General features: G+C 38.5%; 1 protein-coding gene and 1 long non-coding RNA gene across 4 annotated transcripts in view; one reads left to right on the forward strand and one right to left on the reverse strand.

The window, feature by feature from the left end:
* The window catches only part of ascc3 (activating signal cointegrator 1 complex subunit 3), a 337,899-nt gene that overhangs the window by 133,270 nt on the left and 186,582 nt on the right, over positions 1-18,047 (reverse strand). For all 3 annotated transcript variants that reach the window (XM_088013868.1, XM_088013867.1, XM_088013869.1), the window contains 2 exons: positions 2,995-3,186; positions 2,476-2,700 (listed from right to left, as the gene is read on the reverse strand). In XM_088013868.1, coding sequence (XP_087869994.1) covers positions 2,476-2,700; positions 2,995-3,186 — 417 coding nt within the window. The remainder of the gene's footprint in view (positions 1-2,475; positions 2,701-2,994; positions 3,187-18,047) is intronic.
* On the forward strand, positions 1,259-1,533 carry LOC148155161 (uncharacterized). Its single transcript, XR_015765606.1, has 2 exons — positions 1,259-1,384; positions 1,454-1,533. It is a non-coding gene; the product is annotated as an uncharacterized LOC148155161 (long non-coding RNA).

Raw genomic sequence — 18,047 nt, forward strand, 5'->3', positions numbered from 1 at the left:
AGAGAGAACCCAAGTCCAAACTGTCACCGAGTTCAGTTTTAAGCATGTTTTCCAGGTACCTCTGCATTGAGGTACCTTCCGCATTTTCAGGGATGCCATATACCCACAAATTATTCCACCATGAGCGTCCTTCCAAATCCGTGATCTTCTCCCTTAGTAATTTCTGGTCATTTAGCAGCTGGACAATAGCATCTCTCTTTCATTGCCATGCTCTTCTCCATTTCTCCAAGGTGCTTACTCATCTTCTCGATCTTGTTGATAGCGGCGCTAACCTGTTGATATATTTCGTTTGTCATCTCGCTCAATATGACTTTAATTTCCTCCTTAAAACTCATTTACACTTGCGCCGCTAACTCTTCTGATTTGAGGTCCCGCATACCCTCCGCCATTACTTCACCCACCACCTTTCTCAGTGAGCTAATTGTAGCAGGCAAGGCCTCATTCGCCATTTTCTCTCCTTCCTTGATCGGGTGTGTTCCGCAAACTTTGCTTTCGTTGTTGGGATCCTGAGGTTTGTCAGCTTTTCTCCACTAGAGGGAGCCTGAGACCTTCCTCCTGAGGGCGTGAGTCGGCGTCTGCACACACCTGTCCTCCATCTACTCATTTGGAGGTGTATAAGTGGAGGAGGATGCTGACACTTCTCTGCCAGAGTGTTAGCCAGTAACAGTACCGGCTTACCTTGAGCTACTTCTACCTGGATCTGTTCCCAGATTCTGACCCTTCTTGTGTCTGTTTTCCCAGCTACCCTGGTCCGGAGCCATCAGGTCAACAATCAACCCTCGAGACGGAACCCTCACCGCCTAGAGTCTTACCTGTCTGTCCTCTGCCGCCGCCTCTGACCTCAGCCTTCAACCCGCTGACCAGCCTCTAGACCAGTGGTTCTTAACCTCGGTTCGATCGAACCCCAGGGGTTCGGTGAGTCGTCTCAGGGGTTCGGCGGAGCCTCTGCCGCGGAGGTAAAGACACACTGTGTAAAGTCGTGATGACGCCCCGTTTTGCCATCACTTGCTCCAGAGGATCACGTTACATTGCTTAGCCAATCAGTGCTGCGGGAAGGAGTTCCACTCTCAGCATGGATTTGAACTTGTGTCTTTAATTACTTCAGTAAAGCTCACCGTTTTTACCAAATTCTAGAGTCTAAATCTGCTCCTTAGTCACATCTTTTCGGGGTTGGTACTACCTCTAGTGGCGTGGGGGAGGTAATACAACTAATATAATTACATTAATAAATCAGAATACTGCAAATTATTTTCTGTGTCGGGGAGGGGGGGGGGTTCGGTGAATGCGCATATGAAACTGGGGGGTTCGGTACCTCAAAAAAGGTTAAGAACCACTGCTCTAGACCCTCAAGGTCCTCTCCCGGTCCAACACTCCCCCTGAACAGGTATATCTCCAACCTCCGCCAAACAGCAAATTTCCTGGGTCCTGACTAATCATCTCTGTCCTCCCCTAGTTGCTCTGAGATCTGCCAGACGAACCAAGGATTCTATTTCTCATTGTTTGAATTCACTGTAAATAAATCACACTATTGTATTTCCTGTCTCTGGAGTGTTTCTGCATGTGGGTTAGAAAACTCGAGTTCCGAGACTGGACTCGACCCTTCTTATTTTTATCCTCACTCATTCTTCTTGAAAAAAATAAACTTTTAACTCGTTAACACCTTGAATTAGGGGGTGCTTTCATATCTAGCGATGCAGGTCCTCTTTTCTATGCTGCCATACTAATCGCCATGACAATGGAAGTCCCAAATGCTTCCTTCTTGGTTGGCATCTGCTCAATCCACTGATGTAAAACTGACTTCACTTTGTAGTAATGCTGGTGTTAAAACAATTTTCAGTTCATTGCATTTGTTATCACTGATGGTTCCTGAGTTCCATCCAAACAGTGATTGCAGACACAACAAAAATTGCTTCTGACCAAATAGGACTTCTGAAATAACTTATCTTGATGTCAATGCCATAAAAATTGACTACTCACTATTTAGAAACAGCATGTCTGACAGGAAAGCACTTGAGAAAACTATCAATTCAACCTAAAAGAGTCAACAAATATCTTGGTTGACTCTGGTCTTGCTAAATGATAATTAACCACATAGTAGTTTTTGAAATTCATAAAAAAATGTATGTTGTATGATAAATTCACCCTGAAAACAATGTTTTTCACCCATTATGCAAGGCACAAAATTAAGGAAATATCCATACTTTTGATGAATGTGTGTAAACGTTTCACCTGAACTGAATGTGACAAAGAGTAGTGGATATTTTATTGCAGATAAAGGTGCATTGTTAGGCTTGTGTCTTATCTGTGAGGTCTCTCCAGCATTAGAAATATGATGAAACTACTGACACCTTGCTAAAACTTTGCTGAAAGCAGCAGAGGTGTTCTGAAAAAGTCTGTTTTGTGCACTACTGATTTTCTTTGCTGAAAGTACAGAAACAATGATTCTCTTACTGAATGATTTGTCTGCAGACTAACCTCTGCATTCAGGTTGTCAGCTAGGCTGCCCAGGAACTGACTCTCGATGGGATTTTGCTGGGTGAGCAGGGTGAGGTAATGACTCAGCTTGTCATGGGTGGTGATGATGGTGCCCTCTCCGTACTTGTCAAACTGAGGTCGACCCGCTCGGCCAAAAATCTGCATGACGTCCAAAATTCCCAGGTCCACAAAGGCACCACGCTTTGCATCGTAGATTTGAGTTCCCTGTTAGACACGGAGCAGTGAAGTTGTCCTAAAATGTATAAATTAACCTGAGACTAGACTAGATTTACACATTAAATCTATGGAGCTAGTTTAAGTCCTTTAATTATTTAGCTCGCTCACTGTACAATTTAATTTATTATTTCTGTACAGAAATGTAATTCATGAGGAATAAAAAAAAGCAGCCTAGGGCATTTGGTAGCCTAAAATTCCAGTTTCATTCAGGCTAGTTCTGAGGGTATACAGCATAGAATTATCTTGACAGATCAGTGACAAAAAAAAATTAAAATAAAGAACCTTAATGATAACTGCATGGGCTGGCAGGTTCACTCCCCAGGCTAAAGTGGCAGTGCAGACCAGAACTTTCAGGTGGCCTTTAGAGAACGAGTTCTCCATGAGGCTACGGTCAGACCGCAGCATGCCAGCATGGTGGATCCCAAAGCCTTCTGGGAACATTTCCTTCATCTGCTTGTTTCTGGAGTGTTGGATCTAGAACACAATAAGATCACAGAATAAGATCAGAAAAAAACAGCAGGGAGAATACGCAAAGAAATCAGGGTGTCAACAAATCTATATCTAAACTTAAAAGACAGCAGAAAAACAGTTTTATTACACTGAGAGTTTTGGTAAATGGCCTGTACTTAGGCCCCGTTAACACGACAACTATTTTGGTTGAAAACGGAAGAGTTTTGTTCCGTTTGTACTGTACATTTACACGAAACCACCAAATGTTTTCTCTAACAACTGTACAGATTGAAAACGGGTTCCAGAGTGCGATGTTTCTGAAACGTACCGATGTCTGTTGTATAAACAGAGAAAATGGATCTTTTTTTTTCCAAGAATCCCCAGCTCATGCATAGTAGAACGCAAAACATAGCTGCTTCCTACAATTCACAGAAGAAGAAGAAACTACTCACAATGCTGGTGTTACTACACAGGGGCGCTGCCAGAAATCTTGGGCCCCCTGACAAAAAATTTGTTTGCCCCCCCCCCCGCTATTACAATTTTGAGTCAATTTGACCCATAAAAAGCGTCACAATATAAAGGCTTGCATCTGCCTTGCTTTCTTTGGTTCAATACTGATAATTAGCACAATATTTACTGAATTTAACATCCAACAGTCCACATCCAGTATGCAAGTATTTCTTTTCACTGTCAAACTTCTTGGGGACATGTGGAATTTATTTTACTTTTGTGTTCTCTCACAAAACGTTTTGCATTCTATTGCAATGATGTACTGATCAGTTAATGCGGATTAATTGAATATTGTAAGCCTACAGTGGCCATTGTACATTCTGCTATAATAGAAGGCTTTCATGAGGGTTTTCCATGTAAGTTAATATCTCATTGTGAAATATCTGAAGTTTTATATCTTTTTCTGTAGGATAGAAATGCAACACAAACCTATGATATAAACAGAAACTTTCCATAACTAGGAAAGAAAAGAAAATACATATAAACTATTTTGACTATTTCTGTGTTATCGCAGGATAATAAGTCATCTGACAGTTTTGATTGTGTTTCTATTGTGTTGTTAGTCTGAATGGTTATAGGGATGTTTTCATGTGTAGTTCCATCTCAACTTTACACAGACAGACATAAACATGCAGTGAATAAATCGATTTTCAATCAGTTTTTTGCACCAGAGAGTTAAGCATAAGCACTGAGGCTCTTTATATATGTATATATTTGAAAATTTCAATTGACATTTGTGACTGTATACAAAATAGACCAGCAAATATTGCGAGGGAACGCAAAAGTTTTGCGAGGTAACGCGAGAGAAATTTTTTTTCCCATGTCTTCTAGAGCAGTGGTCCCCAACCTTTTTATTACCACGGACCGGTCAAGACTTGGAAAATTTTGCTGCGGCCTGGGGGATGGTTAACCGTCAGATAAGACTTCTGCATGTTGGTATTCCCGCTAAATCCTGAATATACCCAATTTGGGTTGTCTTGGCCTTTTTATCGCAGCCTGTGGGGTTTACCTTGACTGGGAACGAGAATACAACCTGCTGAATGTGACAGGTAGCCAATCAGAAAGCGCGGTGACGTAAGAACAGAGGGGAATCCCAAACAGCTGACATATCGCAACTATGAGTCCGGTGGATATCGGAGATGATATGTGGAAATGTTTATTATTATATGTAAAGGTCATTATTATATATATGTTTATGTTTATTCAGTTAAAAATGTTAACTATGAAAAAACAGTCGCTTCCAAATCATAGTGCAGCAAATAGAGCTGCTGCTCCCGCTGTCTTTTATCCACCGCCTTTTCTTTTTGTTACGTCTTTTATCTCTTAAAATGAGTCCACAAACTATCACTATTGCTTCTACATCGTCATCCGTGTTTGGTCATTCTAAATTCCTGTATGCTATGTTGGGGGTTTTACTGGATTTTCTTCTGGAATCGCGACATTTGTGACTGGAATCGGTTCGTGTGGTTTGTTGCTCCTGCCCAAACGCTCTCTGACTCTGGTCGCTATGGTAACGTTTACATATCCCTTCAAAATAAGATACAGATGCGCCACAAAAACGAGCATTTTACTTTCGTGAAAATTTTAACTCACAATAATGACTAACAGGAGCCCTGAGCTTGTTTCTCTGCAACGAGACGGTCCCATCTGGGAGTGATGAGACAATAACACCCGAAGTGTTGCTTATATCCACAGCCTGCTTGGTCTCTACGTGGCGAAGCAGTTTGAAGCTTCATTGCCTCATTAGCAGCAGGTCACCGCATGTTATACAGAGCGGCTTGTAATGTTTGACTCACCTACCGGTCCGGGATAAATCCATCCTCCTGTCTCTTCTCTGGGCCTTTTCCCCTTTGTAAAGAAACTTTCCAAAGACATCTGATCAGTTTCTTACTCATTTTGCTGCTTGTGGGCTCAGCGTTGGCACGCAAGTAACTGAGAAAATCCGGTTAAAGGATTTTCAAAATAAAAGATCCTCCAGACTCAAATAATACATAAAACGGATATATTTAATTATTTCTTGCGCGGCCCGGTACCAATTGGTCCATGGACCGGTACCGGTCCACGGACCGGGGGTTGGGGACCACGTTCTAGAGGGCTCCGTACTCCTATATGACTGTAGCTATATTTCAAAACATCCACGCTTGCATACTTAGCTCCGTTTTTGTTTTGTTTTTTTTCCCCTCTGCTCTTTTACAATAATGCTGTGTAGATACTTCTAATGGCTTGAACAGGCAGCCTGTTGATTAGTTTGAACACTGCTGCCACCTAGTGACTTAAGGCCTGTTTATCAATTAAGCATGAATAAAGACAATTATAAAGTCCTGCTTCTCGTACTCCCCCTGAAAACTTCACCACTATTTGAGAAGTACTGGTCTAGTGCCAGAGACATGTTTGGGCTGTTACTGTTTTGTTAAATGTAACAGAAAGAATTTAAACAAAAGACCAACAGTGAAGAGTAGCTGCCGATTCACACAGCACATAGAGCTCAGAGACCACACACAACTAGACACATGTGGTGTGGGGGATCGAGATGTATGCTTTGACTGACAGAAGGCCTGTGACCTCCCTGGGCTTAAGGTGAGTCCTCATCACAGAGCTTTATCTCTCTCTCCAGGCATCTAAATGGAGGTCAGAGCCCACCAATCCTCTTCACTACAAACAGACAGCCCATTATTGTCAGCAGCTGTCTGTCTCACCCCCACTGAGGCAGTGTTTGACTTGCAGTCAATGTCTGCATTTGTATGCAAAACCTGGACAAAAGTAGGAGTATCCAAGAGTGCAGCACATCTGTAGTTGTAACCCACAGAGAAGTTTTTTTTAAATATGAATGGTTTACTTGATATGACAAAATGGAGTTAGAATATATGTTAAGGAAATTATTGCTAATTATTTGGCATTATTGCTGCTACAGATTATATATATATGTTTTTACTGAAATTAAATCTGTCTTGTTTTTTTTCTTCATGAGATTAAATTTTAGAACAAGATATCAGTTTTCTGATATTATTGGGTGGAAAGGAAGCCTTTAACGTCCTTCATTTCTAAGGAGTGATAAACCGTTATTGATATTTAACTTGACTATCTGACAAAACCAGACTTAAAGGTCAAAGGGATTAAGGAGCATAACAAACTATTTGAAACATCCACATGAAGCACCCTTCATTTGGTAAGAGGAAGTATCTCAATTCAACAAAACAAAAACAAGCTATTTTCATAAGTCCAACTTTTAATCAGAGTTCATATACTCAAAGCAAGGAAATATTACATGATAAAAATAATAGCTTTTAACTATTTTAAATTCAAAAGTGTTGTTAGCCCCCCTCACAGTAGCTGTAAAACATATAAGGAAAACAATTTTATTGAAACTATTTTATGAAATTTGTCACGCTCTATGCACTGCTGTTCCCCTGGAGTATAAATATGATGTGACAAGGTCAACACTAGTCAACACTACTGAAGCTTTAGCTGGAACTATATACCTTGGTCAGATAAAACTTTTATGCCCTGTTTCCACTGAGCATGGGTCACTGTGGATCGCTATTTCGTCTGTTGCTGTTGTAAAAGCAGCCTGTACAATTGACCTCCTTGGGCCCCCTTTGGTTGTTGGTCCATAGAACAATGGTACAGTAGGGTGAGGTTGGAGCAACTGGTGTCAAATAACCCCTGTTGATTAGGGGACAGAAAGAAACAATAGTGCCTCACGTTTGTCATTGTTAGAGTCCAACTGGCAGTGGAAAAGCTCACCTGAATAAGCCGGACCATAATATAGTGTACCAAACTGCACAGAGCCATGCTGTACTGCTCAGTGGAAACAAGGCATAAGTGCTGTTCTTTTGGCAAAAACAGACTGAACAAATGACTGAAGGCACAGGTGCTCAGAACTTTGGAATTTTGGTAAATAAGTGATCACACGCATACAAAATAAGCATATTGCTACTCTAAACTGGTAAGTGCAATGCATCACTAAATCCAATTTCATCGATCTTCAGATGACAGCTTCTCTGTGAAGGCTGATCAATTGAACAAGCATTTGAAACTCAATCTAACCATGTAGTGATTTGAAATAGTGTCATCTATGGAAATTTCTACATTGATGGAACCCTGGAATTTTAACAGAACCAGTTTCTCAGACCCGTCTCCTGTTTCCTCTGTAGTAATACCGACATGTGTAAGAGTGATGCAGGAAAAAAAAAATCAGCAACTCCGCTAAATTGGATTACAGCAAATCCTTATTAAGATGTTTTTTTTAAAAAAGCCTTTTGCTGACTAGAACTTTAACAGATATGGTTCCAGGAGGAAATAGCAGAAGAGATTATATTGCTCCCATTAACCGATCACAGTCCCAGGAGAAAAAATAATTAAGCTAGTTAACATGGTTATGTTGAAAACCATTAGAGTGGACCAAGTGTAATAAGGTGCCATCCATTCTATTTTCATCACAAGAACCTGGGGCTAAGCAGGGGTCAGCTTTCATGTTACAAAACAGCCAAGGTCGCCTAATTGACATGTTCACAGGAAAAGGCAAAGGCAGGTGCATGTCTAATGGAAGCAGAGTAATAAGTGGCTGAATCACTGTTGCACAAATAATGACAGAACAGCTTAAAAGCAGATTCAGTTCATCATTAATGGCTTCACTTTTGAATGCATAAGACTTTTTATTAAGCATGGTTCAGATCAGAATATTTAGAACAGATTGAGTTTAAAAGCTGTTCTGTGTGGTAAAAGAGCAACACACAGGGTGAGCTACAAACAAAGCAATAAGTCATTTCACTCTTTACTCTTAGCAAAAGTCCTATATTAGCTCCACCAACTGAAAATCTGATGCATATAGATGGCAGTGAATGCTGTTGGCATTCTTATATATTCCTTGGTGCACTGATTTATTCGGATGGAAATCCCATAAAAATGATGCAACAGCACAAAAAATATTCCTGCCAAGCTGTCAGAAGGCATATGTCTGAAAAGCAGGGCAAACTCATGCCTGGTGGGGCCCTCAGGGCCAGGCTGCACACACTAGTACTGAGATATCTGTGAGCTAATTGAAATGCTACAACCGAGGTTCTGCTTTGAGGTGTCAGAGCAAATTACAGCCATGCTTCCAGCCTCTAATCTGAGGTGAGTTAAGGCTGATGTCTGCAGTGCAATGACTGAATTTGAGATGGCAGTGACCTAAGCTTCTGATCAGGTCCCATTATGTGGTGCCGCTCGCAGCCTCTCCTGCTGCACACTTTGCTTGGTCCAGAGAAAGCCAGCTGCCCGTTCCACTCACATTCTGTTATCACTTTGACTTTGGATAAAACATCAACAAATAGCCAGGCTTACATTAATTATTCCTCAAGTATTGATGCAAAATAAACTTTTGATAACATCTAGCTTTATATTTCTGACAATTTCTGCAATTAAACTCTTCAATTTCTCGCTGGAGCCTGGAACAACAAGATGGGAGCAAGAGTGAAACAGAAACAGATGAAGTATAGGATAGGGCTGTTAATGGATTTAAAAAAACAAAAACAAAACCAAAAAAAAAACCATTTTAAGATAAGTATTTGAGGAATGGGTGCTGTGTGTGAGATGGGAACTACAATTTGCCTGAGGGAAATTCCAAGGGGATTAATAAAGTTTCTATCTGTCTGTCTAAACGAGAATTGTGAAAAACAGTATATGACTAGCATAAAAACTTTCAGAGGCTACAAACATCTGGCAAATGTTGTATGCCATCAACACTGACTCTCGGAGCATCAGAAATATCTATCTGCTTGTTAAGCTGTGCCACAATAACTTGTTGCTTGGTTCATATTGCTCTGAAGGTAGGCCCTACAGTTGGAAAGGCAGGAGTGAGAAGGAAGAATGAGTCCCCACTTACCTACTCCACTCTACATTTTCATTACAATCAGCCCTTTTCTCTGAATAGGCCATTGTACTGCAGTGCCATTGCTGAGAGTTATTTGCTAAACACACAGAAAATCATTATAAGCACTGTAAAACTGCATAATCAATTTTTACAATTTAATTATGTAGTTCCTTCTGTCTGCAGATGTGATATGGTTCATCTGATTTGCATGATCAGGTCAATTTTCAACATTTATAATAAGCTTTATAATAAGAAAAATTGGTATCTGAATTCTAAATTCTCCACAAGCAGATTAATAGAATCAGATTTTTTTTTCTTCAAAATAGTCAAATGACAGACAAAACCAATTAAAGCTGCAAGCAGCACCGAAAGGCCCTTACAGCTCAGTGCAAGATTGGTACTTTTCTAAAATACCATAAAAAATAACTTCATTGAATAAAATGAAGCTTTTTTAAAATGTTGCTTAAAAATGGTAAGTTCTATACAGGTCTGTAATTATTAAAAACATTAGGATCCAGATTTCTCTTCTTCAGAAGGGGCTTTACCACTGCCATTTTAAAGGGAGTGGTGAAGACACCCATCTGGAAAGAGAAATTTACAATATGTAAAATTTCATACTCAAAAAAATCTATAAAATGAATTAAAAAATAGTAATGATGGAATTGGGTCAAAGAGGCAAGTGGTTGGTTTGACTTGAGAAAAAACTTTACAGAGCATCTCTGCACCAACCAGAGGATAATTGTCCAGTGTTTCCAGAGGTAAAAACAAATATCCAGTAGATTTAAAAACAGTAACAGATAAAATGCTAGCTCTAATTGACTCGGTATTTCCCCTGAAGTATTCACAAAGAAAGTCAGTTGGAGTCCGCGAATAAGCAGCAAAGTTAGGACTAATCAGATTATCAATGGTGAAAAACATAACTTTGGGGTAATTTTTGTGACTTAATTGTTTTGGAAAAATATTAATTTCTTGAATTTCAGAAAGCAGAGTTGTATATTTTAAGCTGTTGGCGCATTGTTTGGTAGTCAATTGTCAATATATTTTTCCTCTCTGCTTTCCTGCAATTTCTTTTAAGTTTCTTCATATCTCCAGTTTTCCATGTGCATGTTTTATTAAAAACTTTTTAGTCTAAATAAGCTACATGGTCCAGGTTTGATTTCAGTTTGTTGAAAAACTGACTGACCATTGAGTCACAGGAAGCAGCCAAGTGTCATTGAACATGATGTCATTTTGATTAGGTCACAGGGGTCAAATAGGGACTTTTCAAAATAAAACATTATACTTCCTGTTGTCAATGGGCAAGGATTTTGATCTCATAATTTGACCAATGAATAGGGGATCAGGCGGGGATCAATCTCAGAAGGTTTTGTGTCTCAGTGAGTTTCCATGTAGGAGATATAAGATTTCCAAGTTTCACAGTGAGATGTCAGATTTTGAAGACTGGCCATACCCTTTCACCACAATCAAAAACTCAGTTTTGACAACTTTAGTCTTCCCTAGCACGCAAAAATAAACAGGAAAAGTTAGCTTTGAAAAGATCCTCGTATTCACGTGTGACCTGGATTTCTAAGTAGGTAAAGCTCTGATTTATGACCCTAAATGGTAACATGTGCAATGGGCAACTGTTAGCTAAAGCATTAACCAGGAACAATTCACTCTTGCTGAAGTTTAGTTTATAGCAGTGGTTCTTAACCTTTTTTGAGGTACCGAACCCACCAGTTTCATATGCGCATTCACTGAACATAGGGGTGACCCAACTAGACTCTAGTTGGGTCACCCCAAGATCACTAGTCTATTTAAAAGGTAGAGTCTCTGAGAACAGTTCTTGAAAATATAGTTAGTGTTTTCAGCAAAGTTGAGCTGACTGTCCAGGAACGACCCAACACAGTAAAAAATGCTGGGTTATTTTCATAACCCAATTTCTGGGTTGAAGCTGTTGGGTCATAGGTTGGGTTAGTTTGACCAAATATTGGGTCAAAATTCATAACTCATGAGTTGGGTCAGAAATTTATCGGAAGTCTACATCTTGCACACTTCTGTTGGGCCAGGAGTTGGGTAGATTTACCCAAATGGTTGGGTTAAAGATGAAACTTGGAAGAATCCACGCCCCTCTTCACAAGCCTCCATTTTCAACATGACTGTGAACGTTGCATATCGGACTTCTCCTCTACTTTGAAATAAGACATGGTAAGTAAAAAGAAGATAAAGTTTCAACGTGAATAGGATTTTATAAATAAATAGATGTATTTCAAACATGTTTGATATTTATTTTTATGGTTATTTAAAATGTTTATTACGGTAGGTTCCTCTGACAAAGAGCTTCAGTGTTGCTACAACACGGATGTTGGGGAAAAATAGATGAAGGTGTAACCCACGTTAAAATCTGACAAATAGGAATAAATAGCTGCTCAGTTAAAATCTGAATAAATAGGAATAAATACTTGCCCATGTTAAAATCTGACATAAATAAGAATAAATAGCGGATTAAAAGTCTGAACAGAGAATAACGTCGCTGCCCCTTTAAGGAACCAGCGTCACAGACGCGACGCCTGGAAACAAAAGAAATGCCAAGGGAGGTTTTCTTTGGCTTGATAAGATTTAGTGTCAGGGAATACATGCCAAAACCAGTGAGGTGCTTCAACTGTCAAGAATTTGGACATATTGCAAAAATGTGTAAGGGGAAAAGGAGATGTGCCCGTTGTTCTGGAGATCATGAATATGGTAAATGTGGAGTTGGAGTCAAACCAAAGTGCTGTAGTTGTGGAGGGGAGCACAGTGTAGCCTTTTGGGGATGCGAAGTAATGAAACAACAAACAATTGTACAGAAAACAAAAGTAGCACAGAAAGTAACATATGCAGAAGCGTGTAAAGTAGTTGAGAAAGAGAAACAAAATGGGAAATCTCTAACAGGAGAAAAGCAAATAATCTCAAAAGTTATGGAAATGGTTGAAATGAAAATAGAAGAGGAAAAAAAGAAAATGGTGACTTTTATCGCAGGAGTTATAAATGCAACATCGGACGTTAAATCAAAAACGGAAAGGATTCAGATTATTGTGAAGGCAGCATGCCATAGCTTAGACTTAAAGAATATTAGGTGGGAAGACATAAGGGGAGAGCTGTGTAGCCAAGCAAGTCAAGAAGGATAGTCTCAATCTTACAATGGAATGCAAGGAGTCTTTTGTCAAATGGGCAAGATTTTAAACAGTTTATTTATGAATTAAAAGGAAAACCTGACATAATTTGTATACAGGAAACATGGCTGAGGCCTTGGTTGGATTTCAAAGTAAATGGGTATATTGCAGTTAGATATGATAGAGAGGAAGGTAATGGGGGAGGGTGTCTTACTCTGATTAAGGAAGGTATTCCGTATAAAATTATTGGTAGAAAAGGAGATTTAGAATATCTTGCAACTGAAATATGGGTGGAAGAGAAGGTAATGTTGATTCTTAATTTTTACAATCCTTGTAAAAAGCTCGAGTTAAGTAAACTTGACGAGATAGAAATGAAAGGAAATGTTATTTGGTGTGGAGATTTTAATGCACATCATTCATTATGGGGTAGTGGAAAAGTAGATTGTAATGGGGACATTTTAGAAGAATTTCTAGATAGGAATAATCTGGTTTGCTTGAATAATGGTAAGAAAACAAGAATTGATATAAATTCAGGTAAGGAATCTGTATTAGATTTGACATTTGTTTCTAGCTGTTTAGCTCCATTATGTGATTGGCAAGTTAAAAATAAGTCATTTGGTAGTGATCACTACATTATAATTAGTAAAATAAGGGTGGGCCAGGTGCATAATACTGAAATGATGGGAGGAAAGTGGATATTTGAGAAAGCAAATTGGGAGGAATTTTATAAATTATGTGATAGGAAAATTTCAAATGTTCAAAATAATCAGAGTATTGAAAGTATGAACCGAGAGATTAGTCAGGGTATTTTAGCGGCTGGTGAGGCGACTATTCCAAAAACATCGGGGAAAAGTAGGAGAAAGGTCGTTCCATGGTGGAATGAAGAGTGTAGGAAAGCAGTTAGAGAAAGAAATAAAGCATTTAAATTGGTTAAGAGGTCTCATAATTTTCAACATTTAATTGAATATAAAAAGTCTCAAGCAAAAGTAAGGAGAACAATAAGAAGCACAAAAAGAAAATTTTGGAGAGGTTTCTGTGACACAATTGGCAATAGTACAAAGTTAGGGGATGTTTGGGGGATGATCAAAAAAATGGGAGGAGATAGAAGGGAATGGAGTTATCCTATATTAAATAAAAATGATATAGTAGCTGTAACTGACAAGGAAAAGGCTGATATGCTAGTGAGAACATTTGTGGAGATACATAGTGGGGAAAACTTATCAGTTAATGAAATAAAGGGAAGGGAGAGAACTAGAAAGGAAAATGATGGAATCTTAAGAAGAAAGGAGAATGATAATGATCTGATAAATTATCCTTTCTCTATTGGGGAGCTGAAAAGAGCATTAGAAAGAACTAGGAATAGTGCACCAGGTAAAGATGAAGTGTGTTATATTATGCTAAGACATGTAAGTGAGGAAGTTTTAAATAAATTATTAATTTTATACAATAAGATTTGGAAGGAGGGGAGATTGCCGTGTAAGTGGAAAGAAGCCATTATTATTCCATTGAAGAAACCTGGGAAAGACCATAGCAACCCTGGAAATTACAGACCAATAGCTTTAACATCTAATTTGTGTAAACTGATGGAAAGGATGGTGAATGAGAGATTGACACAATATTTAGAGTCAAAACATTTAATTGCTCCGTATCAGAGTGGCTTCCGTAGAGGGAGAGGAACGATAGATCCTATGTTATGTTTAGAGGATGATATTAGGAAAGCTCAGGTTAATAAGGAAACTGTTGTTGCTGTGTTTTTTGATGTGGAGAAAGCATATGATATGTTATGGAGGGAAGGGTTAATGATTAAATTACACCAGATAGGTGTAAGAGGTAATATGTTTAATTGGATATGGGATTTTTTGCAGGATAGAAATATTCAAGTTAAAATAGGATATCATGTTTCGGAATTATGTAAAGTAGAAAATGGAACCCCTCAAGGAAGTGTGGTAAGTCCAACTCTATTTTCAGTCATGATTAATGACATTTTTAAAGAATTATCTAGCAGTTTTGGTAAGTCACTGTTTGCTGATGATGGAGCATTATGGAAAAGGGGAAGAAATGTGGAACATCTTACTGTTAAACTCCAGGAAGGAATAGATAAAGTGAGTAATTGGGGGGTAGAGTGGGGTTTTAAATTTTCTATAGGAAAGACAAAAGTAATGTTTTTCACAAATAAAAAAATAGGGGTTGATAAAAAGGTGTATTTATATGGGAAAGAGTTAGAAAGGGTTGATTGGTTTCGGTTTTTGGGGGTAGTTTTTGATAAGAAACTAACTTGGGGAAATCACATTGAACATATTGTAGAGAAAAGTAAAAAAGTTTTAAACATTATGAGGTGTTTAGCAGGAATGACATGGGGTGCAAGTTTTGATTCACTAAAAAATATATATGTGTCACTAATTAGGTCAAGAATAGATTACGGGAGTGTGGTGTATGGATCAGCAGCCAAAACCAGGTTAGAAAAGTTAGATGTTATTCAAGCCAGAGCAATGAGAATTTGTTTAGGGGCAGTTAAATCGACACCAATCTGTGCTTTACAAGTAGAGTCAGGGGAAATGCCATTATGCATTAGAAGACAGCAGCTAATGGTTAATTATTGGATAAGTTTAAAAGGACATGATTCAGATCATCCGGTTAAGAAAGTATTAGAAAAGTGTTGGGAAAGAGGAAAGAAACAAATTGATAGCTTTGGGTGGGTTGGGGATGACAAAGCAAAAATTTTTAATGTACATAGTAAGGAATTTAGTCCAACTGTATTGTGGCCTATGAGACCTACATGGACTTGGCAATATATTAATGTAGACAGATCACTTACACATATTAAGAAAAGGAACACGCTAGATATTTACCAAGAATTTTATAATCATATGCAGAATAAATATAATGACTATTTGCAAATTTATACTGATGGGTTGAAAGAACCTCAAAGTGAAACAACCAGTATAGCTGTAGTGATTCCTGAATTAAAAATTTGTATTTCAAAAAGAACATCTGATTATTTGAGTGTATTTGCAGTAGAACTTTGTGCTATTTTAGTAGCTTTAGAGTGGGTGGAAGAAAGTAATAGGAATAAAATAATAGTTTGTAGTGACTATCTGCATTAACAAGTATCGGAAAGGGACGTACAAAAAATCATCAAAATATTTTATATGAGATTATGATGGTTCATCATAGGTTATGTGAACAAAATAAAAATGTTATATTATTGTGGACTCCTGCTCATGTAGGTGTTCCAGGGAATGAAAGAGCAGATAGGCTGGCTAAGGAGGCGATCAAAAATGATGATATTAATATGAAAGTTAAATTATCCAAATCAGAAGGGAAAAGTATAATCTGGAAAGAAAGCAAGGAAATATGGGAAGGTAGGTTCCACCTACCTTCCCATGAAATAAAGGGAAGACACTTATTTAGGATTCAAAATACAGTCAAAGTAGAAAGGAGTAGAGGAATAAACAGGAGGGAAGAGATAATCATAAATAGAATAAGAACCGGGCATAGTTTCTTAAATGGGAATCTTTTTAAGATGGGGAAACACCTCACTGGTTTATGTAGATGTGAGGAGGTAGAGACAGTGGAACACGTTTTGATTAAATGTGGGAAATATGCAAGCCAAAGAAGATTATTAAAAGGGGAACTAGGTGTTAATAGGGAATTGGAATTTGAGAAGGTGATCTTTCAGCTGAGTAATAGTGAGGGGAAAAAGAAGGTATTTCGTTTTTTAAAGAATACTGGGTTATTTGAGAGAATTTGAGGCGTAGTTGATAGGAGTAAATAGAGGGCAGTAATGCAACATAAACGGATGCAAGCTGCCGTAAAAACCAAAAGAAGAAGAAGAAGAAGAAGAAGACGCGACGCCTGGGTGACGCTGCGGTGCACAAACCAGAGGGAGAGAGCAGAGGAGGAATCGGAGGAAAAGAGCAGTTGATTGATTAACGGAAAAAAAGTTAATATTATAGTTAAGAAGACATAATTTACCTGGTCGGAAACTGACGGGGATTTTATGAGAACTGAGTTACATCGGTTTTGGTGAGTTTTGTGTTTATTTTCTTACATATTCACCGTGTTGTACTTTTCCTTTTGGCGGAAAGCTAACGCTTAAGACGTAGCTGTTTGCAAGAAATGCTCCGTTATAAACTGTGATCAGGTTAATGTATAAACGGTTATCCAGTTAATATGTTGAGTTTATGAAGAAGAATTTATTTGTATAATTTAAGGATTTAAAAAGAGTTTTGTCGTGTTTGTGGCCTGTTACACAGGTCAGGTTTTTTTTGTTTGGTTGGAAGCTCGGTCGGAGCGAAGATTGGTCTGCCGTGTGCGACGTCCACATTCACAGACGGGATTCCAGATGGCGAGCCAGACCTAGACCTTCAATTCATCTTCTTCATCATATCAGGGAGGGACTCTCCTGCGTATGATAATTCGCTGCCGGAGCGGTAGGAACTACAGGAACTAGTTCAAACCGAACTGAACAGGATTAAGAACTGATTTAAGAACTGGTGAAATTATTATTTTTCTGGACTGAATCAAAACTGAAGCTTTTCATTGAACCGAGAACCTGAACTCACATTTGGACTTGAACTTGAGTTTAAAGTGTCATACTTAGATTTTCATATGTTATGTCCCTGAATGTGAATTAAATAATTGTGGTCCACTTTGATTTGTTTGAGGGTATTTCCTTACCTGTGAAAGGAAAAAAAAACGAGTTAACTCAGAGAAAAAATAGGAATCCTAAAATAGGTGCAACCTAAGAAAAGGAGACTGGTCTAACTAACTTAAATTAGTTTGACTAAAATAACCTAGGAAAAAGAGACTGGTCTAACTAAATTAGATTAGTTTTACTGAAATAAGCTAGGTGAACTAATGAGTAAAAAGAAGTGATACACTTTTCTTTTTCTTCTTTTTTTTAGGGGGGTTTTGTGTATTGTGTTTCATGTGTGTTTTGCATTCAGTAAATTGCCGGCTTTGCATTTAAAGCAGCGGTCTCTGGTGTTGTTATTCTTGCTTCCCCACTCCTTAGAGCCTAGAACTGGTCCAGTAGCGCAGTTAGCCGTGTGATACCGGTGCTACAAAGGGGAAGGGCACAATTTGTCAAGTAAATTAAATTCAGTTTAATATAACCTCAATCATATTTGTTCGTAACTTAACATAGTCAATTTTTTAAAAATCGATTTAGTTTTAAAAGAAAAGGTAGTTGACGGTTTGTCCCCTGATTTTTGCAATATGCGCGCGCATCCTCAGCGGGCTGAGGCTACGTGTTCGAACACCAGCAGTAATGGCGGAGGAGAGCGAGCAGAGCTTTAATAATGTGGGTATATTATGCTTTTTGAAAATAAAATAACTTTTGCAAAGTTATTAGGCGATAAATTAGTTGTGTAAACCTGAATTATGCGCTT

The sequence above is a fragment of the Poecilia mexicana genome, unplaced genomic scaffold (genome assembly GCF_051168715.1).
Source record: "Poecilia mexicana isolate PSO_F unplaced genomic scaffold, ASM5116871v1 scaffold_16, whole genome shotgun sequence".
NCBI lineage: Eukaryota > Metazoa > Chordata > Actinopteri > Cyprinodontiformes > Poeciliidae > Poecilia > Poecilia mexicana.